The following is a 22,745-nucleotide window of genomic DNA, read 5'->3' as shown; positions in this document are numbered from 1 at the left end:
CATCATAGGAAAGGAACAATTTGATTTAAAGAGATCGTCTGTGTGTGTTACAAGACATGGGACGACAGAGGCAGGGAGGCGGGTCACAGTGGTAGAGGCACCTGGCTGGTGGAGCACGTATCCTGTGAAGAACCTTGCAGTGTTGAGTAAGCGGGAAATAGAGCTCAGCGCCTCTCTGTGTCAACCTACGGGACCCCATGCGTTTGTCCTCGTTGTACGGGCAGACACCCCGTTTACAGAAGCACACAGAGTGGCAGTGGAGGAACATCTCGATCTTCTTGGTGTGGCTGTCTGGTGCCACACTCTTGTGCTGTTCACTTGCGGAGACCACCTGGGGAACATCACCATTGAGCAGCACATAGAGCGTGCAGGCATGCCCCTGCAGTGGCTTATGCGGACATGTTGTAACAGGTATCATGTTTTCAACAACCAAAAGCAGAGTGTCACTCAGGTTGAAAAGCTTGTCGAGCAGGTAGAAGAGATGGTGGCTACATACAATTGCTATTTGTATGGACAAGATGTATGCACTTTACCGAAAAAAGAGAGAAGGAAAGAAGAGTGTGAAAGGGCGGATAAGAGACGGAGGACAGTGTTGGAACAGAGGAGGGAACTCCTCTGTCAGTTTGGTAAGTCATGACTCTGAAATGAGAGTTAAACATGGCATCTGCTGAAATGTTTTGAGCTTGTAGGTTTGTGATAAATGCCAGAAATACCAGAAAATAAACATTTCAAGTTGACATAGTGAGGTGCCGGGAAAAGTCACCATACAGTGGATTTCTCTTAAGGTTCCTCATGTCAGTGTGCAGTTTTACCCATTAGCAAAACAGCTATGTACTGTTGTAGAACTTCTTTGTTTGCTACATTTGTATAGAAATGAACTAATTCTCAACCTCAAATGAAAATTGTACATTAACAGGTGATGCACATGTCATATCACATCTGAGGATTGTGCTACTTGGCAACAGAGCGGCTGGAAAGAGTTCAACAGGAAACACCATTCTGGGGAAAGAGGCATTTGCCTGGAAGAGATCTGCCCAATGTGTGAAGAGAGAAGGGGTGGTGTTAAGCAGGCAGGTAACGGTCATTGAGGCACCAGGTTGGTGGAAGAACTTCTGCATAAAGCACACACCCGCGTTAAACAAACTGGAGGTTGAGATTAGCACATCCATGTGTTCGCCAGGGCCTCATGCATTCCTCCTGATCATACGGTTAGATACTACTTTCACCGAAATGCACAGAAAAGTAGCAAAAGAACAACTAGAGCTTCTGGGTAAGAGATGCTGGAGTCACACGATTGTGCTGTTCACCTGTGGGGATTGGCTTGGGGACACAACCATTGAGGAGCACATTGAGGCTGAAGGCATGGCTCTCCAATGGGTGATTGAGAAATGTGGCAACAGGTATCATGTTGTAGACAATCAGAACAGAGGCAATAATGCACAAGTCACAGAACTTCTGGAGAAAATAGAGGACATGGTTGGAGGACGTGATGATTGCTATTATGAAATGGACAAAATAGACATTTCACAAATTCCTCGATTTCAGCCAGATGTTTATCCAGATGATTATTTTCTTCAGCAAAGACCAAAGGCAGCACTGAAGCCAGAGATAAGTGTCAGATTAGTAAGGGGTAAGTCCCAATAAATGAATACAGATAGTTGCCTTGTGATATGCTAGTACATCTTTGTGGATTACATTATTATTATTAATATTATTTATTATTATTATTATTATTGGTGATCTATTATGCACTGTCCCGTAATAAAGTGAACTAGTACGTTCTGACATTGCAGTAATGGTCATTTATCAATTCTATGAAACTAATCAAATATGACACAAAGTGTTGTGTTATGACTGATGACCTGAATTGCCCCAGTTAATACAATTTCGATTTTCCTATGAAGCTAGTAGTCCACTACTCAAGGAGATGAGGGTGGTATTGCTTGGACACACTGCTGGTGGAAAATCCTCAGCCGTGAACACCATCCTGGACAGACAGGAATCTGATGTGTCCCAAGGAAAACCCTTCTGCATGAAGAGAGAAGGATGCATCGCAGGGAGACAGATTACCTTGGTCGACACCCCAGGTTGGTGGAGTAACTCCCTGCTCCCAAACACTCCTGAATGGACTCAAAGGGAGATACTGCGTAGCACGTCTCTGTGTCCTCCAGGACCACACGCCGTGTTGCTGGTCATCCGGGCGGACTGTGCATTCCAGGAGAGGAGCCGTGTGGCGCTGCAGGAGCACCTTGGCCTTCTCAGCGTGCCTGTGTGGAGGCATGTTCTGGTGTTGTTCACTTATGGAGACTGGCTGGGAGACACATCCATTGACCAACACATCGCGAGCGAAGGAGAAGCCTTGCAGTGGGTTTTGGAGAGCTGTGGGAACCGGTACCACGTTCTCAACAACAAGGACAGAGGAGACTTTACCCAGGTGACCAGGCTGCTAGAGAAGATAGAAGACATGGTGGCGGCAAATAATGGCAGCCATTATGAGATTGACACACAGATTCTGGCAATGATGAAGGAGAGAAACAGCAATGCAAGATGTGAGGATTTTTCCAAGAAGACAACCATCTTCAACCAGGAGAAGGTCACAATAGTCAGTAGAGAGATGATGGGTGAAGAAAATCACAGTAACGGCTTTGGCCCACCAAATAGTAAGTTACTTGGCATAGTGTAACATATATTTACATTCGGAAGCATGCTCTGGCTCTGTCTGTCTTTTTGTCTCTGTCTGTCTTTCTCTCTCTCTCTCTGAATTTCCTGTCTCTTTGTGCATTTACCCTTTCATTTACTGTGGATGTCTTCTTTGTAACTCTTTTTTTTATCTTTTTAGTGACAAGAGAACCCCAACCTTTCGAAAATATGAAAATCAGGGATGCAGATTTAGAGATAGAACAAGAGATACTTCCAAAAATTAATCAGAGCATTGTGTTTGGTCCACCAAACAGTGAGTCAATTCCATTAATATTCAATATTCTGTAGGCCTACTCCTAAATTGATAGTAAAAGCATGATATTTGTTTGGTTTAAAATTCATGATTTATCAGTTCAGATTCAGAAATGCGATCTTGTATCTAGCAGGAAAAGGTAACAGGTAATTAGTATTCAATGGCAGACTGTCAGGGCCTTCTTTATAGGCCTAACTATTTTCAAACAAATGAAAAAATCTTTAATAACATTTTAGCTCACCATTTATTCTTTGCATCTGCTTCTCTTTTCCTGATTGCTCCCTACTCTCATTCCCTACTGTTATGCGATTTGATTGACCGATTGACTGCAAACAAGTAGTGTGTGTGTGTGTGTGGGGGGGTGCTATCAATTTTTACCAGTAGTAATAACTAATTCAAGGCTTACATTCTCAAGTAGTCTCAAATTTGCTCTGTGTGTATTTATTTGTTACATTTGCTAAATAAATACATCTAATAAATACATCTGGGTTATATTGTATAATTAATAGCCTGTAGCACTGAGGAACAGTATATGAGGAAATCTTCACAACTCTGAAACTCTAATGTTTTTGAAACCCAGCTATTTGGTTTTTGGTCATACGCCATACTTCATATGTCATACGTCTTGCACTGGGCCCCCAGTGCAGATTTATGGTTCTTCACATAAAACCCTGAGACAGGTCACTTCTCAGCCAAAGAGGCCAAGTATTTGCTGCTGTTTTTGACACAGGGCTGCAAGAAGGGAGAGAAAGAGATCCATTTTAAAGTGACACAAGGCAGCACTCGTGTCGAATGCAGAATGTGTCTTTGGAGCTGAGCCGACTGTTTTTTTTCTCTTCTCCCTGTTGTAGTGCAAGGGGAAGTCAGCTCTGATGCTGCCTATGCGTCTGGGACTACTCAATCTTTTCAAGTCAGTGAGTGTGGAAGTGGGCCGCTCTCATCAGCTTCCTCTTTTAAGAGTTCTGGGTTCAGCTCTCTACCCAAAGCCACAGGAAACACAGGAACATTGAACTAATGCATCTGTAATAGTATGTTTGTCATTTTAGGGAGAAATTAGTTGCTGTTAAGAAAGTGATAATAATAGTGTATTCGATATAGTGTCATACAGCATGCCTTGTTACTTCCAATGTGTCAATGGCTCTGTTACTGGGGTCAATTCCATATACTTCTTAACTACCTGGAACTACACTAATTCAGGTAATGTTACGTTTTCTTAAGAACAAGTTTTTTTTTTACATTTTACTTTGTAATAATATATTTTCCAAATATGTATTTTTGTGGACATAGTCTGGATGCTTTGCTAATCATGTCCCAATAGGAAGGACCAGTTGCACCGAATTGCAATTTATTTTTGTTGAATGCTCAATAAAAGCTTGATAAAGTAAATTTGATAATGTTGATTTCAACAAACCCTAAGAGATTACATCAATAATATCTGAGGTTGGTAAGCTGCAAACAACTTTAAGTTTTAAGCCGTGGCACTTCGGACTTGTAACCGGAGGGTTGCCTGTTCGAGCCCCGACCAGTAGGCACGGCTGAAGTGCCCTTGAGCAAGGCACCTAACCCCTCATTGCTCTCCGAGCGCTGCTGTTGTTGCAGGCAGCTCACTGCGCCGGGATTAGTGTGTGCTTCACCTCACTGTGTGTTTCACTAATTCACGGATTGGGATAAATGCAGAGACCAAATTTCCCTCACGGGATCAAAAGAGTATATATACTATTATAAGTTTGCAGATTAAAAGTTATCTATGTTTTTCTTCGGAAGGAGATTGAGTCAAAGATCACTCCTCTTCAGTTGTAACGCAAAATCATTTATTCGCATGCAGTAGCAAAGATATCACTGACACAGTGGCGATGGCATCAAACAAGTTCAGCATCAAAGAGGCAAAAAGTGATAGTGCTTCTTGGGGGTTAGGTAGTCAGGGGTGAGGAGGGGGGGAGGTGGTAGAGGATGCAGATGTTCAGGAGTAAAGGCGTCAAGGTGGGGCAGGGAGGGGTGCAGGTGTTTTGGGGTGTGGGGGTCAGTTAGAAGCTCAGTTAGAGGGGTGGAAGGTGCCCCTCTGGTGCCACTGCATGTCCCGGATGCGCCTCACAGACTGGATCAGAGCCTGTTGAGCACCAAACTCAGAGTTGTCCTTGTACTCGCCCTTCTCAAACAGGTACTGGTAGCCTCTGTATCCTGGATACTGGTAGCCCACCCAGCTGTGAGTCACAGGTGAGAGAGGGAGAGAGAAAAATTGAAATGCTGTCATAAAGATAAGTAATTACCAATTGGCGAGACTTTTGGTGAAAATTATATGTCAACATTATCTATATAGTGGTCTTCTCAATGCAGTAGAAGATGGCAATGCTCTTGATTTGCTTACTCAACTGAAGTAATGTTTTTGGATTATCGTAGCCTAACCTTGTAGTACCAGAATCAGAGTTTCAAAGCGACTGTGCAAGGAGAGTGAGTTGTGCTTACACTCCGCTCTGGACTCTCACGGAGGAGACCTTCTCATGGTAGCCATACGCATGAAAGCTGGGAACATCATCATCTATGATCTCGATCTTCTTCCCTGCGAAGCTGGGGTTCTCATACAGCACGATCTTGTGTTCCTGGCTGTCCTGAGGAACCAATCACAGAGACACCACAACAGCGTGCTCATTAGGAAAGCAAGAGATATAAGAGTCAAGAATGCATATGGAATTGAATTGAAAGGTGGGTATATACTGAAAGTCAGGGCTAGGCTGTACTGATAAATGTATATAGACACAGTAGATCTACAGCATGGATGACGATGATGACGCAACAGTAATAGAACAGCAGGGAAGGGATTATGATATATTTCCAATTTAATTGATTAAAATACTTCTATCCTGATAGTGATCCCTGAACTGGCTGGAGAGGACCAGAATGGGTGGAGATCAAGCCAGAAGCTAAGTGAGAGGGAGTGGTTACCACTTTGATGGGGCGGAAGGCGAAGATGCAGTCACTGCGTCTGCTGTTGGTCCAGGAGTCCCAGCGAGGATACTCGCCCTTCTCAAACACATACTGCTCCCCCTTGCAGCCAGGCTGTTCATATCCCACCCATCTGCAGGAAGGTTTTCATTTCACAATTGACACTTTCCAAATGCACAGTATGTTTCAAGACATCTCTTTCCCATTGTCTCTGTCACATACTCTCTTTTGCGATTCATATTTGTGTATTTTACACTATTCTTTGTCCTAAACACACACACACACACACACACACACACACACACACACACACACACCACACTCCTCTACTGTACTGTAGGCATCCATACACACTCATATGAATGTGATACCGGTTTCTCTTTGATGGCATCCATGGCAGATTTCCCAGGTAAACACCACCCTCTCTGCCCATTCCATCCCACCCATCTCTCTCTGGACTCCCCACTCACGGTCCACACGGCACCAGTATCGAGCCCACTTTCTCCACGCCCGCCTCTTGGAGATTGTTACAGGGCCCAGTCAGCTCATGACATCTGCCTTGGAAGTTCTCCTGCTCATAGATGATCAGCTAGATGGGAAGAGACATGAGAGAGACAGAGGAAACAATAGCTCAGAATGGTTCGTTCATTTGCCCTGTCATGTTTGTCACCTGATTGAATGGCCTGCTGGTGGTTCATCCAAATTAGACACCACGACCTGTTTATGACCGTCTGATTTAAGCTAGTGCACTGTCATACTGGGCCACCTGTTTCTTGCTGACAAACTCCACCCCATAGTCATATGATGTATGTGGACTGGGCTGTAGTAATGTTATAAGGCCGTCAGGGAAAGTGACGTGTGAGAGTGAAGCATGACTGAATGAGAGTGCATGGTGGGAATGAAGAACAAATGCAGCCCCACCCTCCTCACCTTAAACGCACTGGTTCCTGACTGCTGTTGCTTGGATGCAGGGTTCTGGTGGTCCGTTGCCATAGTGACCTGGGCTGAGTTTGACAGACAATGGTAGGCCTAAGTACTTTTTTACTTTTTTGGCATTGCACTGATGGAAAAATAGTTATCTCTCAACACCTAAAACAGATCACTTTAAAAATTATATTTCTAAACTGAAAATAAATATTATGGTCTTCATAACAATACACATACAGAGCTGTAATAACATATTAAGCTAGAATATAACCCAAATCATTCTGGAATGATAAAACTGTAATAATATATAGAACTCCTACATGGAGTAATTTGAAATTGATATTGGAAATTATTATGTTATATTTATATTAAGTTAAATAAAATAAAAATATATATCGGTGAACATTCATGTCTTTAGCACTGACAAATTCTGCATATACACAAATTATTATGCAACTAATCACAATAAACAATTATTTCATGCACCATTAAAACAAATCTAAACTAAAACAGCATAAAGAATTTGGAAAATATTTATCCATCCACAATAAAAAAAATAAATTAAAAAAAGCTTTTTTGGAACACAAACCAAACCAGCGCTGTCTGCTTACCAGCTCCTGATTGTGCCAGTCTGTTTGGGGTGGCACGAGAGGCGCAATATATACGGCAAGCCTAGGGGTGGAAACTTTGCCAAAGCTGCTTTGTGTCCAGGGATGCCCTCCTAATCATGTCCTAATAGGCTGGTGCAGCCCAGCTGGGCTTTGGTGGAGAGAGTCGTACCAACCTGCACCCCTCCAACCCCCTCCCCTCCCCCACAACATGCCCCCCCCAGCCCCACCGCTCCAAAGCTCCCTCCCGCCTCCCCCCGCCCCGATGCCCCCACAAAGTTATTTCATTAGTTGTCAATTTCAGGCCGCCGGTCATTGTTTGATATCCCATGATTCAGCACAACCAGTGCCAAGAGTCCGAGATTCACAATGAGGACAGGCTGTGGTGTGTGCTTGAAGCGAGGGAGGGGGGAGGGAGAGAGAGAGAGTCAGAGAGACAGACTGACAGAGAGAAGAGAGAAGTAACCTTTTCTGGTATGCAAGCTTTTCCTGTAGGCCTAATGTTCATATGTTCATGATGCACGGTACAGCAACATACATTATGCCTATATTTATGTACACAAATAGATTATATACTTGCAGACCTGCTTGTGTTTAACTTTGCTGTATCATAACTCGAGCTCTTTTAGTATACATCATCTGTTGACAATTAACGCCTCAGTTGTTTATACAAATACACCAAGAAAATACTTATTTCACTTCCTTTGCATATCCACATATAAGGCACAAATCTTCCATGGTATTTTTCATGAAATATAATTACAGTCCAGTCCATCAGCCGAGGTGGAATGCGCTATCTTCCCAGGATGAGTGATTTGCGCAGTTGGAGAGGACCAAAGGAGTCAAAGTGTACATTACCTGAAGTATATTTTGTCACGAAAATAAATATTTATCAAATTGTATTCCAGAAAGGCATCCTAGTACCTCTGGAGTGATCATTAGAGGAGATTCTGAGTGAAAGACGTCTTGCAATAAGACGATTGTCCCAGCAGATGGCAGTGTTCGAGAACATCTGGTAAATAGGCTATGGATTAGAATCGGTTAGATGAGCATTCCTGTAGGATGGTATAACAAACAGGACACAATGATGACTTATTCAGGAATTAGCCGCCGAAGTGCATTCAAACCAAACCAGGATTATTTCTCTCATCCCTGATTATTTATTTATTCAAAGCCTAAGACGTTTCTAGATGTGTATTTATTCGGTTTATCCAATATTTGAGCAGTTTTGTATTGGGAATTCCGCTGGCCGGTTGCCTTTGCCTAGGCTACTTCCCCCAAGCCCATGCCTGATCTAAGGTTTCTCACGCCAGTGATATTGGGCAGCATTAATTGATTTAGGATAATGCCTGCATAGCTGGTTAAGTAAACCAAACATTCGTGCAGCCTGTCCACCTGGTGGACATTATTTTTAACACACACGCATCTGTCTCAACTCATCAGTTGACACTGGTAACGGCATTGGATTACCAAAGAAAATGCAAGCAAGCCTGTCAAAATACAGATAATAGGCCAAGTTTTCTTGAGCTATGTTGAATTATCTGACATTATTAATGTGTAGCATGCAGTCTTAATTGACTTGTTAAAATTGCAACAAGTGTGTTATTTTCCCCCGTAAGCGCAACATGCTTGATGAAGCTGTTACCAATCACTCAAGGTAGACCGACAAGGCATTACCGGGGGGATGGGGAAAATGTCAAGAGTAGAGACGGGGCGGACTTCAAAGACAGCAGTGCTCTGCTACAAACCGGATATCTCTCTCCCCGAGAATTATATTTTGGAATACTTTAGGCTACCGTCTCCAAACTAAAGACGAACTTTTGCTGTAATACATTCAAATGCAGTTGTATTGCTTATGGTGAAAAGCAATACAAACACCTCATCGCGTCTTCTGGATGGGTTTTTACCTTGCTGTCAGATGCCCAAGTTTGTTTTGACATGGATTCCTTAACCATCGTTACTTGGCGTTATGTGGCCTAATTGGAAAAGCAGCGAAGTCTGTAATTTAACCTAAATTACACAGACCAACACTTCAGTGTGTCAGCGGTGGACCACACTCTTCCATCATGCAATGGGTTAAAATCATTTTGGCATTAATTGCCGTCAGCATCGGGATATGCGACAGTTTTCCAAATTACAAATACGAGGATATTGATGAGGATCTCGCCACCTTTGATTATTACCGAGCCATGGATGAAAGGATGAAAGGATTCTACAGACTGTGCCGATTGTGTCCCAGAGCTTTGTCCGCAGACAGCTGGCTGTCGAGCGGGTGTCGTTTTGGATAGCTGCAAATGCTGCTTGGAATGTGGGAACCTGGAAGGACAAACGTGTGATCTGGATGACAAAAATGTGTACTATGGTTTGTGTGGTTCTGACCTCGAGTGCAAGCTCGACTTAGCAGAGTCAGTAGATGGCGAGGCACCGGAGCCGCAGTGTGTATGCGTATCGCAAGAGCCCTTGTGCGGTTCGGACGGAAAGACTTACATGAATAATTGCAAATATAAAGAAGCTAAGTTTTCTGACCCGACACTCAACGTAACCACAGGTCCTTGCAAAACAGGTATTGCCTAATAGTCTACTTGAAACATTTATAATGTCCAAGGAGTAAAATTGCACAAGAAAATGTGAAGCATTCTACAGGCTGTCTACTTGAAAAATGAACCTTAAAATGTTGTCAAATCTCATAGTCTATGTTATGTGTCAGCAATTTAGTTAATTATATTCTATTCACACCACACCACACAAATTACTATTATATTCACAACACCTGTCACAAATTACAGTACTTGTAACAAAACAGATCTAGGCTATATATCACTGTAGACCAATGAACTGACATACTACCAAGAGCTAACCAGTTGGGCAAGGAACACTTTTTGCTACCTAAATCTAACTCTCATGGGTATATTTTGTAATAACTGAGCTTTGATCTGTATCTCGCCAGGTATAAAGAAATTATAGAGCAGGCAGTAAAAAAACATTCAGTCACACACAATTCAATTACACCAGTTACCCAAGTTATTAACAGCGTAAAATACAGGTAGGCCTATCATATCAAACATCAGGAAGGATTCTTTATAGGGAGTTGTGTAGCCCCCTGTATTTGAGATGTCAAGTGTAGTGCTATAACTTTCATCATTACTTTTGTCGCTCTTTGGACTAAATTTATCTCAAACAAGTCTTAAAAGTTATATGACACAATCAAGAGGTTAAAGAATAATTAAATGAAAAGAAAATCACCAGTTAGCCTGTAAGCACACCCATTTTTGAGCAATTTGTTTGCCTTATGCCTTTGTGGGCATGAACAGTGACTACCCTCAGCCTGTGTCCTGTGTCTGTTTTGGGGAATGTTTTGCGCCAGCCCTATAATTTTCCCACTCAGTTTAAGAGAAGATTTACTGCCTCTCAAGTAGGTCCAGGAGACAGAGCGGAGAGAAGAGCTTACACCGACAGCAGCTTTTGAGATACACAGAGAGAGAGAGAGAGAGAGAGAGAGGAAATAGCTCTTGAACATTATCCTCTCCCTATCGGTTTCCTCTCTCTCTTTGACCCGACTCTCTCTCTCTCTTACTCTTTTATTAAGTCCCAATTATCCCAACTGACACCAGCCACAGGGTAAAACAGCACAGAAACTTTCTGTGTCTGCTCTCTCTCTCTCTCTCTCTCTCTCTGTTTCTCTCTCTCTGTTACTAACACACACACCCTCCTGTTTTTTGCTCTCTACACTTCTGTCTCCGGTGCCTGTCCAGTCCCTATCATCAAGGTGCCCCCACATGACCATGTGAACGTCACGGGAAGCAGCATGGCGCTCCTGTGTGAGGTCTTTGCCTATCCCATGGCCCTGGTGGAGTGGAGGAAAGACGGCCGTGATGTCATCCTTCCTGGAGATGACCCGCACATCTCCGTCCAGGTAGTTCACTCTGATGTGACAAGGGTACTGAAGACTGAGGGAAGTCCCCACATTTGAAAACACTCCTTTTTAAGCCAAGAGATTTATTTCAAATCCTCTACATGTGTATTTGCAAATATTATGACATTGGCTGATTTACACGTTTCAGTAGTGTTTGGAAATAGCTTTTCGAGTCTAATTGTTTTAGTTTGTAACTGTTTCAAAGGAGATGTTATTGAACAAGACCCATTGACTTAATCACATTAAACATCATTATGCATTGTGGAAACATTTAACAACGATTGTAGAGGAGTTTGACCAAGAAGAGGAGTGTGAACATTGAGAACTAGAATGGAATTTTATATGTAATTATCTCTTGGCAGGGGGTGTTGGCAGCAAACTGAGTTTAATGTTACGGCTGCACAGTAGAGCTCTCATCGTTCCTAAAACAATAAAGCAATGAAAAGTTATGCGATCCACAGCAGTATGAAGCACAAGGGGGTCTGTGTTATGGTACTGCCCATGCATGTATAGATGGTTTCTTAGTGATTGTAACTGCGTATAGGCTGTTGGAAGTGCCTGTGGAAATGTTTATTGGATGAAATCCCGCACCTAGTGACAAGTATTTCCACTTATCCCATCCAACACCTGTATCTCCTTACAGCGTACACTTAGAGTAGGAGTCTCTGGATGGATCTCTTATTTCATTGAGTGGGAACCACGGAACAATATAATTCTTTGTGTTTGTGTGTGTGTATGAGTGAGTGTGTGTATGTGTTGGGGGTGCAGGGGTGGATGAGCGTGTGTGTTCCACATGTGTATTTGTGTGTGTGTGTGATTGAAAAACAAAATGATTCAATGCAAGTTTCGAGAGAACATGTACATCTAATTGAATCTCTGGATTGTCTCTCAGTCTCGTGGAGGCCCCCAGAAGTACGAGCTGTCCAGCTGGCTCCAGATCGAGGAGGCCACTCAGATGGACTCGGGCACCTACCGCTGTGTGGCCCGCAACGAGCTTGGCAACGCCTCGGCCTCCGCTATTCTAGGAGTCCTGCCTCCAGGTAAAAACCACAAAACGACTTTGACCCTTTGACCCTGACCCCCTCCTATTTGGAGGGGTTGTTAGATGCACATGTTGGGCAGGTTTAAGCCTTCAGGTCATCCAGGTCAAGGGCCAGAATTGAGACCTCTGAAATGTGAAGCCTAGACTCCTTCTGGGCTTGGGTGGTGGGGTGGTGAGGAGATGAAGTAGTGGATGGAATATAAGGAACAGGGAAGAGATGGGGGGTGTTTGGCAAGTTCTACTGTGAGCTACTGTCCTGCTTTCCATGGAAGGCTGATGGAAACCGATACATCTGTGCTCCATTTGTGGGGTGGATGGATCCAAGAACCATAATTAGGATAGATTAGAGGCCCCTTGCTAACAAGATGTCAGGGAAATGCCAGCATGGGTCCTGCTGTTGATATTCGAAAGTTGGAGTCTGTTTGTTTGTGAGTAACCGGATCCCCTGTTTGTGATTCCAGATGAAATGTCCACTTACGTGGACAATATGAAAGAGATGATGGGATTGGGTCTGTCAAAAGACTACGATGAAGACTATTACTGAAGCACAGGGACATTCAGTCATAAAGAATCAACAACCAGCTTTCAAATGAAGGACAGATTCCTCAGTGGAACAGTGGGACTTGTTGGTTCATCAACAGTGCAGTCACCAACACTACGGTACATTGGTGCTTCCTCTAAAATACCATCTGATCAAAACATTGAGGTCTCACACTAATAATACTAAGCATACCATCTGGAATACATTTTTTTTGACTCTTTTATTTTCATTTTGTTTTTATTTGTGTAACTATGAAGAATGGCTTGGGGCGGGAAGGACAGCTTTTTGAGAAACACCATAGCAGTCAGTGTCCTACGAGGACAGTGACACAAACGTTTCATGATACCACTGGTTGTGGCAGGGGATTTAACACACACACACACACTGTGCTGCACCCGGCGTATGTGTGCGTTGGGGCAGCTGTGTCTCGACACCCACAACGATGAATGCCTCCATTGTTTCATGGACTGCCCCATTGCAGTCCATATTTCTGACTGACCATAAAACACGGACTTCTTCTGTAGGGTGAACTTCTGTAGTACATTCCAACTGATCTAAAGCTATTTCAATGGGAGAAGAAGAAAAACCAATAACCCCCACTGTCATCTTTTTTTTTTTTTTTTTTCCCTTTTCTGTCCTTTGAACAACGTTTGGGGGTATCCGTTTCACCCATCATGTCTTGTGCCGGCATAATGTACAAATGCTAACTTGAATTTATTGAGGAATACTGAGTTCGTCCTTTTCCTCTGCACCTCATCTGGAGAGAAGCGTATTTCAGGCTCTGACTTTGTGTATGTTTCCACATGTATCCATATGTGCTCCTGTTACACACTGAACATGTGTGTGTGTTTGTCTATGTCTGGATTTTAGTGTATGCTTATGTAAAGCACATGGATGAACAACCATGCGTATGGGTGTGTATGTCTGTGTGTGTTTGGATGTATATGTATGTTTCTGTCTACATGTGATCAAGCATGGGTATGAAAGAGCAGACAAAACTGTCTTTGTGTGTTTATCATTGTGTGATTGTTTGTCCTCCTGTGTGTGTGTGTGTTTCTATATGTCTGGATTTTAGTGTATGCTTATGTAAAGCACATGGATAAACAACCATGCATATGGGTGTGTATGTCTGTGTGTGTGTGTTTGGATGTATATGTGTGTTTGTGTCTACATGTGATCAAGCATGGGTATGGAAGAGCAGACAAAATTGTCTTTGTGTATTTATCATTGTGTGATTGTTTGTCCTCCTGTGTATGTGTGTGTGCATGTGTGTGCGTTTTCAAGTCTGAGATTGAGGAAGTCCACAGATGGTTTTAATGTATCTTGAGAGTGCTCATCTGTGCAGACAGGAGTATGCGTTTACACTCACATGCCCACAGGGTGCTCCTGGTCATCCAACTTGATGAAAAGATGAACTACAGCAGACCTGATATTGAAAGATAATCTTCAGACATATGTTGGCACAAGGTATGTTTTAGAAACATCACCGAGACAGAAAGAGCTGGTACTGGCAACAGTCATTGTGAACGTAGCTTTGTCAGGTCTTGGCCTCTATGCAGAGTAAAGGAGCTTCACAGGTAAAAGCTTCAATTATTCTCCGAATAACGTTTAATTTCTTTCACTGTCTTTGTTTCTTAGTTCTGTAGTTTTTTCCTTCTTCTGAAATACTTGTTATTCACTGTTGAGACAAGCTCCAAAGTCAGGAAGATTAATCCCCATATGCTATTTATATTTATGATACTGATCTATTATGTGATGTTAGCTCCTTGCTGTGGTTAGTATAATGTTTTCCCCAGACTTTCTCATTCAGTCATGTTTGCTTCTACATTCTTTGGTAAAATATATACTTGTAGTCATTCCTATGATTGAGTTTTAATTTAATTTTCTTTGTCTCAAGACCTATTAATCAAATTAAACAAATATCTTCATTATGAGATCTGGATAAGGCCCATAGTGGAACCAAACACTTTAAACTGGGTTGGACTATGAAGCCAGAGTTGATTCCAAGATTCATATCATCTCTGAGCCTGTATGGTATTAAATGATCATAACCTCGAGCAAGCTCTACAAAAAGGTTTGTTTGCACACGTCTTGCAAACACCAGCCTGCAAAAGCAGCAGTGGCCAAACGTAAATCATGGAGCAGAGTAGTTTCACTGCTGAGGGCTGAGGCCCCTTGTGGCTGACTTCATAACAGTCTGACGTACTGTAGCCTACCTACCTCAGGTCCTGCTCTCATTGAAAGCACATAAAACGTAACGGTAAATTCAGATTATCAAGGTAACGGTGCAGATGTCAAGAGAAGTTGTAGCAACAGATGTCTGTTTATGACACATGGTTTTATTTATTTTTGAACGACTTTAGACTGCGATAACAGAAGACCTTCTCAGGTGGAGGGCTTAACCTGACCTGAAAATAAAATTACATTTTACATATATATACAGTAACATTACCATATGCCATATACCACCTGTTAGAAATACATACTCTACAGTAAAACACACTTAAATATGCATTAGGAGGCTGTAAACAGCTGTCATATGATGAGCTTTTAACTGCATTTCATTGTCTTTGTACTTGTACTCTGCACAATGACAATAAAGTTGAATCTAATCTAAAACAAAACATATACTGTACATGTAAGCAGATACACTAAAAAGAGGAGTATAGGCCTAATAATGCACTAATACCACTCATCCAACTGCAGGAGCTTCCCTCCCTCCCTCTCTCTCTCTCTCTATCACCCTCTCTCTCTCCCTTTACCCTCCCTATCGCACACCCACCGGCAAGGGTCCAGTGAGCAATCGGCTTTCCCCCGATTCTGTGAAATCAGCTAATTCTGCTCCCTTTCTCCTGCCGCCCTTCTGGGGTCCGTGTGGAAAAACGAGGAGAAATAATTAGGGGATTGTGGGAATCTCCCGGAGGAAGAGGCAGGGAGCTGGTCCCCCTCCACACCGCATAGCCCCACACCACCCTCTCCGTTCCCCAGCCTCCCCAGAGCATGGCTAATATCCTGTGCAATGAAAATACATTACTGGCATACAGAGTTAAGGAGAGAGAGGAAGAGAAGGAAGAGGAGAAACGACAGAGAACGAGGGGAGAGAGAGAGAGAGAGAGAGAGATACCAGAGTGCATAAAAGAAAACTGTTCGACTCTGACAGATTTACAGGACCAGACATATCCGCATGCATGCACACTCACTCACTCACATGCACACACACACACACGCACGCACACACACACACTGCCTGGAACATAGAAAGACAAACACAAATCCTGAGACACTACATACACAGACACATGAACTTGCATGCTCAGTCTCCCACACATGTACACACACACACAGACACACACGCACACAGACACACACACACACTCAAAACTCTCTCTCTCTCTCTTAAACACACACACTCCCTTTCTCCAACATGAACATAAAAACTCAGACACACACACACTCACACTGACACTCAAGCACGTGCCCCCAGCTCTCTGTTCAGCTGACAGGGAGCAGGGCCCCCTAGACGTAGAAGCCCAGAATCCTCCCCCCCCTATTGACCCCAACTGGGTGCTAACAGGGATTTTCACTCTGCCAGTCTCATTTACTTTTCACTTAATGGATATTCCATGAGGTGCTTTTTTTCATACGCAAGACAACACACAGGCGCTCTCCACCAGAGCTATCCGTCGTTTTTCTCTCCGTATTCCCGAGGAGCGGAGCAGTGACTGGCACATGGAAACCATTGGAAAAATACTTTTCAGCTTTGCAGCAGGACACAGGCTTGGTTTGATTTAAACAAAGAAAACCGGTTCCAGACAGGGTTCCTCCTAAACACGCACTTGGCATGTTTTTACTTTTTTCCTCATAGAGAAAAGAGGCTCTGGCTTCTTGACAGAAAAGAAACATCTTTGCTATACAGATATACGTAATACATAAACATTTCATTACACATATTCATATCTTATAATGAAGCTGTTGGATGAGCTAGATGCAAATGTTATGCTGTCTACTAAGGAAAAAATCAATTAAATGAAACTCAATAAATGTGTTGGCTTTTTTCAAGGACTCAGTCACTGGCATGTTCCCTAGAAGTGATATGAGGCTGTAAACTGTGAAGGGATGGTTTCATACACCACTGCCTCCGTCTCCACATTGATAAAACGCTGAGGATGTGAAGGCTTTGAGTTTGGTGCCATTCAGAAATCCTTTTTCCACACTGGGAGAGCACAGTTGTTCTACCACTGTGAATTATATCTAAATGCTATCCATATGGTTCCTTTGGAAAGAAAAAAGAAAATCTCAAAAACACTTAAGTCCTCTGTAAGTAGGCGCACAAGACACATAAGTGTATACCATGTTGTTTGTTTGTTTGTGTGTGTGTGTGTTTATCTCATGTTGTGTACACAGGGATGCTCCTTAGTCAGTGAAGTTTAGATATTTTCATGTTTATTGGCCCGTGAGCAAGACAAGTGAGCCCGCTCCCGAGGGACTCTTGTGAAGTCATACTGTAGTCTTGAGATAATCTTCATTCCAAAGGCATTTTACTGCGTGTATTACTACTGAACATGCTTAGAGAAGAAGGTCTGTGGGCCCCGTCTGGCCCTTCCCCCTGCTTCCCACCGGTTCTGTCTGCGCTCCGTAACATGTGACACGTCGACGGAGGCTTCAGCCACAGCTCTGTGCTCCCTCTTCCACCAGCTGTGCACCAGCCCTATTCAGGAGCGATCTGGAAGCCCATCTACCCTCTACTTCACTTCAAATACGCACCAAGTCTACTCTTTTATGGATGTTACCTCTGAGATGCTTCTGAAAGTTTCACTCAGATGTAACACGTTAGGGTACGTTCAGACTTAGCGTCTCTTTCTGACAAAAGAAGTTATGCAGACCGCTTTTTTCAGTTTGAAAAAGAATCTGCCAGCGTTCTTGTTCCAAAAAGCAGCCGGAAGCGTTTTTTTTTGTGATAGGCACAGTAACTAACATTACAAACAAAATATCGCGGAAGAATAAATTGAGGTTGGCTATTGCTTTTGGTATGTTATGGTAAAGTTGTGAAGTCATGTCAAACAATTCCCTATGCTCAGACACAAAAACGAGTCTCTCGACCGGTGTTCTGTCACCTTCTCCATTTTTTACTTGTCGTCATGGGAAACCACAGGTCTCGGTAATCCGCTTGTGATTGGTCAGCTGTAAAAAAGACAGCATGACGTATGGCATTTTTCCGCTAGAAGTTTAGAAGTTTAATATTTCTCAACTTCTGAGCTGCAGAAAAAGACGGTTGCGGTTGCATTTTAAAAGAAGCCGACAACTTTTTTGAAAACACAGTCTACTCCATAGGGTTATAATGTAAAACGGACGCCGGCAGCAGCAAAAAAGACGCTTAGTCTGAACGTACCCTTATATTGACATTTCTTCATTTAGCAGATGCTTTTTATCCAAAGCGACTTACAAATAGCGTTTACAAACGGAAGTTCAGGAGGAGCGTGACGGAATTTGCTACGCCTCCTTCTTCAATCAGTCAGGTCAAAGATCCTTGATTACTAGCAAGATAGAACAACGTCATTTGTTACTATGGGAGCAAAACGGGACAGTTCCGGTCTGCATAAGTGGGAGTGTCACCTTACGTCACTAAATAAACGTTCTCTCTTAAAGGAGAATTCCGGTGTGATATTGACCTAAAGTGTATTGAAACATGATACCGAGTGTGAACGTATGTCTCATAGCCCATCTCGGCTTGTCCCCTGCACTCCAAAATCTGACGCTAGTTAGCCGATGCTACCAACAGCTTTTTCAATAGTGGTGCTTCGGCATCGGGCTAGCCATGCAAATAAATCACTGTTTTACACCCATTTACGAGGCTCAATGTATCTCCACACTTCATTGGTAGACTTCCGAGGGCCCTGACATTTAAAACGAGACATTGAGAACTTTGAAAAAGCACTGGTAGTTTACTTACAAGACGATTTATACAGCGCCAGTAAATAGTAAAGATGTCAATGAATCACAAACGCGACAGGTTTAGTTAACATGTGTTTACTACACAACCAGATGGGAAAACACACAGCCCCGAGTGGAACATCCGGGTCACAGGGTTAACCACTTAACCAATAACACTCCTGGCGCTACCCTCTTTTCCTTCAAAACAAATAAACACCAATAAGCAGCATGGCAAATGACATACAGCATATACAAAAACAATGCACACAAGCCATACACACGACTGAATAGGAAGACAAAAGGGAACCCAGAGACACCCAGAACACGTCTCAATACATTTCAAACCCCTCCAGTCTTTGTGGCAGATGTCGCTGACGCCCAGAACGTCTAGGCCCAGCGCCCGGGATAAGCGCAGTCTCATCTGACTCCACAGGAGGTGATGCCACAACAAACCGGTCCATGTCATCACGAGGGGACAGGGCATAGGAGGAGACTCCGACATGGCCGGAGGAGGCTCCGATATGGCTGGAGGAATGTCAGGGCCCTGCGGATGCGTTACCTCCAGGTCGTCATCTGACACAGGGTAATCAGGAACCATCCCCGCAGATGTCTGGGAACTCCCCACCATGTAGCAATCGGCCAATCTGACTCTGTAGGAGGTCCGACGGAGCTGAGATCCGGTGAACTTACGTATATTGCACCAAGCACCTTCGACACTAAGGACCAGGTATCTGTCACGGGCCTTTGACTTGTTACGGTCCCCATAGAGATACACAAGATCCCCGGGAGTAATGGAGACAGGCACGGAAGTGCGGCCAGAGGGTGTCTTAGACTTCATACTGTATGGATGGTTGGTGATGCGCTACGAGTGCTGCGACATAATAAGAGCTCGGTCATCGACAGGCAGCTGATTATGGGAGAACTGGTCACGCTGAAGCAGCATTTCACGGGCAGACAGGCCACGGGATCTCACACGGCTGTTCAAGCGTGCTGTGGCAACAGAGAGGAGTAAGGGAGTAACAGCACTGCAGTTGGGCTCAACACGCAAAATCTCACCTTCAAGCTCTTGAACGGCTTTCTCAGCGACCGGGTTTTTATTGACATTCTTGGCATTGCCCACCTCAACAGTCAATCTGTGTTTAGCCAGCAGCTCATCTCCAGCCAACGCGGCAAACCCAGGCCCTGGATTGGTCCTAATCACTGCAAAAGGACCATCAAGAGGACACAGGCCCAGGCACAGGCGGAGCAGGGCATCTCTGAGGGTATCACGCCGTTCATCTTCAATGACAGAGGCCAACGTGAACGATGTGACACATTCGCGGACAACAAGAATAAACTGGCAGTCACGCCTGAACACATCAGCTGCAAAAGCAGAGCCGACAATCTCAGGTGGGTCACCCGTCGACTGGGTACACATGAACACAGGAGCCTTTCTCAAAGCCGCACATTGATGGCAGCCATTGGTGACACGCTGAACAGCAGAATCCTATCCATGTCTAACGCATAAAAGTAGCGCTGCACAATTGTCCTCAGCTGGGTGGAGGTGGGGTGGTCAAGCGTAATATGAAGGGAAGTGAGCAGACCATCAAGGACAGACCTGGGCACCACAATGCAGTCCGTTGAAGCGGCAAGAGGGGAGTGCCGACGGACAACCAACAGGCCATCTTTAGACAGGGTAGTAACGTGCAAGTAGCGTTTCACATCGCGAACATTGGTCAGTTTCTTGGAAGGGCGTGTCCCCTGACGGAGATGAGCGCAGGTCTGTCTGAGGTCAGAGCACTCAGACTGAATAGCCAGCCATGCTGACCTGTTAGTAAAAGGCAGCTTTCGGGAACCACTCATAACATCATTGGCAGTAATCTGGCGCACAACAGTGTCAGCAGCGGTGTGGACAAAGGAACATATCTGGCACGTAGGGCTGTCACACTCTGGAGCATTACGGCTTGCAAAGTCAGAAGGCAGGATAGCTGCTCCTGCTACGTGCCGAATCAGCACCTGGAAGCGACTGGCTGTAGAAAGGAAAGTGGTGACACGTGGGCTTGCGGAAAACTCCCCTCTATACAGCTTCTCAAATGCCTGAACGCAGGGCTTGCTGTCCGTCAATACACACGTTTTCTGAGAAGACTGAATTATGTATGGGGCAAAATGCTTCAATGCCGCCGCTATGGACAAAGCCTCCATTTCGCAGGGCAGCCAGGAAGTCTGATTCTTACGCAGCTTTGCACTGAAGTAGCCCGCCACTTTCACAGTGTCTTTACAGGTGATGTATAATGTAGCTCCCAGGCCAGGTTCCCTAACAGCACCATCAGTGACAATCCACAGCTGATCATCAGGCTGGGGTAGAGTGATGGCATGATTCGAGGACAACGCCTTCTGAGCATAGTTGAAGGCACCCAGCAGTTCGTCTGACCACTGAATGGCATCCTTGGAATCGCGTCCTGCGACCACATCATGTTTTTAAGCACACGGGCTAGCACCTTGTATGCCCCAATGAATGAGCGCAGTCCAGTCACAGTCTTTGGAGGAGGGTATGTGGCTAGGGCAGATACACGGTGAGGGCTGGCTCGAATGGTTCCTTGACGCCAGACCCAGCCCAGGATGGTGGTCTGTACAGGCGCAATAGTGGTCTTGGTGGCAGACAGGTTCAGTCCACAGCGCTGTAGGGCAGACAGAACCGCTCTCCAGACTGCTAACAGCTCCTCAAGAGTGTTTGCTCCGCAGTACAAATCATCTGCCACCTTTGCTACACGGCCTTGTTCAAGGAGATCGCCAAACACCCTACACGTCAGCTCTTCTAGTGCTGTCTCAGACCCTGGCATGCCCCTTGCACTCCGTACATATACACAAACACCTTTAAAAGGTGTAACAACTCCACAATACCTCCATGACTCTTTGGACAGTGGAATCTGGTAAAAGGCTTTGGTGAGGTCTGTAGCGATCATATACTTCCACTGAGCTATCAGGCGCAGGGTGGAGTTGACATCAGGCATCAGGGAGGGCTGAGGCTTGCTGTAACGGCCCACGTCTGCGAATGCCGTAACAAGGCGAAAACCACCTCCAGGCTTCTTGACAAGGAACGGGGTTAACATATTCCACAGAGACGCCGACATCCTCAGGCTTCCTGAAGACATCCATGCCCTCCAGCATGTCAAACTGGGCCTGGAGGTCTTGCAACTGACCCCTAGAGTATTGTGGGACCCTGCCCTTGCGCTGTGGGGGTTGGACTGGCCCCATGTTCACCCTAGCCTGGAATGGGCCCACAGCACCGTTGTAGCCCTTAAACTGTGGATCAAACACCTCGTCAAATTCTCTGTACAGTGCACAGAACTTGTCCCGGACATCAGAGGGCATGATTTTATCTGGGTCCAAAAGCACACAGTCAGAGTGAGGGACAGACTTGATAAGTGAGCCAGGTTTGAGGGGATGAGCTGACACTGCTGAATCACTGAGAGGGGGGACGTAAGTAGCGCATACACGGCACACTTGGGCATTTTTCTGGACTAGCCATGGCTGGCCAGTAAAGTTGGGGATGCGAATTTTCCCTGACACACTCTGAAGCATAGTCGGAGCAGGCCATTGAAGTGACCCCACCTGCCTGCAGGAGTTGTCCATATGTGGCTCAACGGCCAGTTCCCCGTCCAAATCACATAGCTCAAGGGGCAAGTCGAGCTCAATGTATTCCCCTGGCCACACAGTAGACTTAGTTGGTGCACGAAGCACGTGAGCACGACGCACAGCATGCCTGTCCATAGGTGTTTGGTGGGAGCCATAGCGGTAGACATCATCGCCAAGGCAGACCTGATGTTTGGCTGGTCTGATGGAGACATCGTTTTTCTCCATAAATGGAATTCCAGCTAGAATGTCTGAATCAAGATTTTCGACGACAAGGC

General features: G+C 44.6%; 3 protein-coding genes across 3 annotated transcripts; 2 read left to right on the top strand and 1 right to left on the bottom strand.

The window, feature by feature from the left end:
• Positions 1–1,752: 1,752 nt before the first annotated feature.
• LOC125294191 (GTPase IMAP family member 4-like) lies at positions 1,753–4,339 on the top strand. Its single transcript, XM_048242635.1, has 3 exons — positions 1,753–2,660; positions 2,840–2,953; positions 3,805–4,339. Exons 1-3 carry the CDS (start codon positions 1,928–1,930, stop codon positions 3,966–3,968), a joined length of 1,011 nt encoding a protein of 336 aa, XP_048098592.1. The 5' UTR covers positions 1,753–1,927; the 3' UTR covers positions 3,969–4,339.
• Positions 4,340–4,985: 646 nt separating this feature from the next.
• crybb2 (crystallin, beta B2) lies at positions 4,986–6,958 on the bottom strand. The gene is made up of 5 exons (XM_048242636.1): positions 6,824–6,958; positions 6,364–6,482; positions 5,894–6,026; positions 5,417–5,559; positions 4,986–5,154 (listed from the first exon to the last, which is right to left on the bottom strand). Exons 1-5 carry the CDS (start codon positions 6,884–6,886, stop codon positions 4,986–4,988), a joined length of 627 nt encoding a protein of 208 aa, XP_048098593.1. The 5' UTR covers positions 6,887–6,958.
• Positions 6,959–9,150: 2,192 nt separating this feature from the next.
• On the top strand, positions 9,151–15,386 carry kazald3 (Kazal-type serine peptidase inhibitor domain 3). Its single transcript, XM_048243846.1, is given in 5 exon segments — positions 9,151–9,637; positions 9,639–9,991; positions 11,181–11,341; positions 12,234–12,381; positions 12,845–15,386. Coding segments are annotated over 5 exon segments (888 nt in total). The 5' UTR covers positions 9,151–9,494; the 3' UTR covers positions 12,928–15,386.
• Positions 15,387–22,745: the final 7,359 nt, after the last annotated feature.

This window comes from Alosa alosa, chromosome 5 (assembly GCF_017589495.1).
Source record: "Alosa alosa isolate M-15738 ecotype Scorff River chromosome 5, AALO_Geno_1.1, whole genome shotgun sequence".
Taxonomy (NCBI): domain Eukaryota; kingdom Metazoa; phylum Chordata; class Actinopteri; order Clupeiformes; family Clupeidae; genus Alosa; species Alosa alosa.
Note: the sequence above shows the minus strand (reverse complement) of the source record. Positions and strands in the feature narration are given on the sequence as shown.

Excerpts from the sequence above, each read along its gene's own strand:
- LOC125294191 (XM_048242635.1), top strand. The coding sequence starts at position 1,928 with ATGAGGGTGGTATTGCTTGGACACACTGCTGGTGGAAAATCCTCAGCC. Across the intron at positions 2,661-2,839 it reads CGGCTTTGGCCCACCAAATA|TGACAAGAGAACCCCAACCT; the intron begins GTAAGTTACTTG and ends TTATCTTTTTAG. Across the intron at positions 2,954-3,804 it reads TGTGTTTGGTCCACCAAACA|TGCAAGGGGAAGTCAGCTCT; the intron begins GTGAGTCAATTC and ends TCCCTGTTGTAG.
- crybb2 (XM_048242636.1), bottom strand. The coding sequence starts at position 6,886 with ATGGCAACGGACCACCAGAACCCTGCATCCAAGCAACAGCAGTCAGGA. Across the intron at positions 6,483-6,823 it reads CAGGAACCAGTGCGTTTAAG|CTGATCATCTATGAGCAGGA; the intron begins GTGAGGAGGGTG and ends CTTCCCATCTAG. Across the intron at positions 5,560-5,893 it reads CCTTCCGCCCCATCAAAGTG|GACAGCCAGGAACACAAGAT; the intron begins GTAACCACTCCC and ends TTGGTTCCTCAG.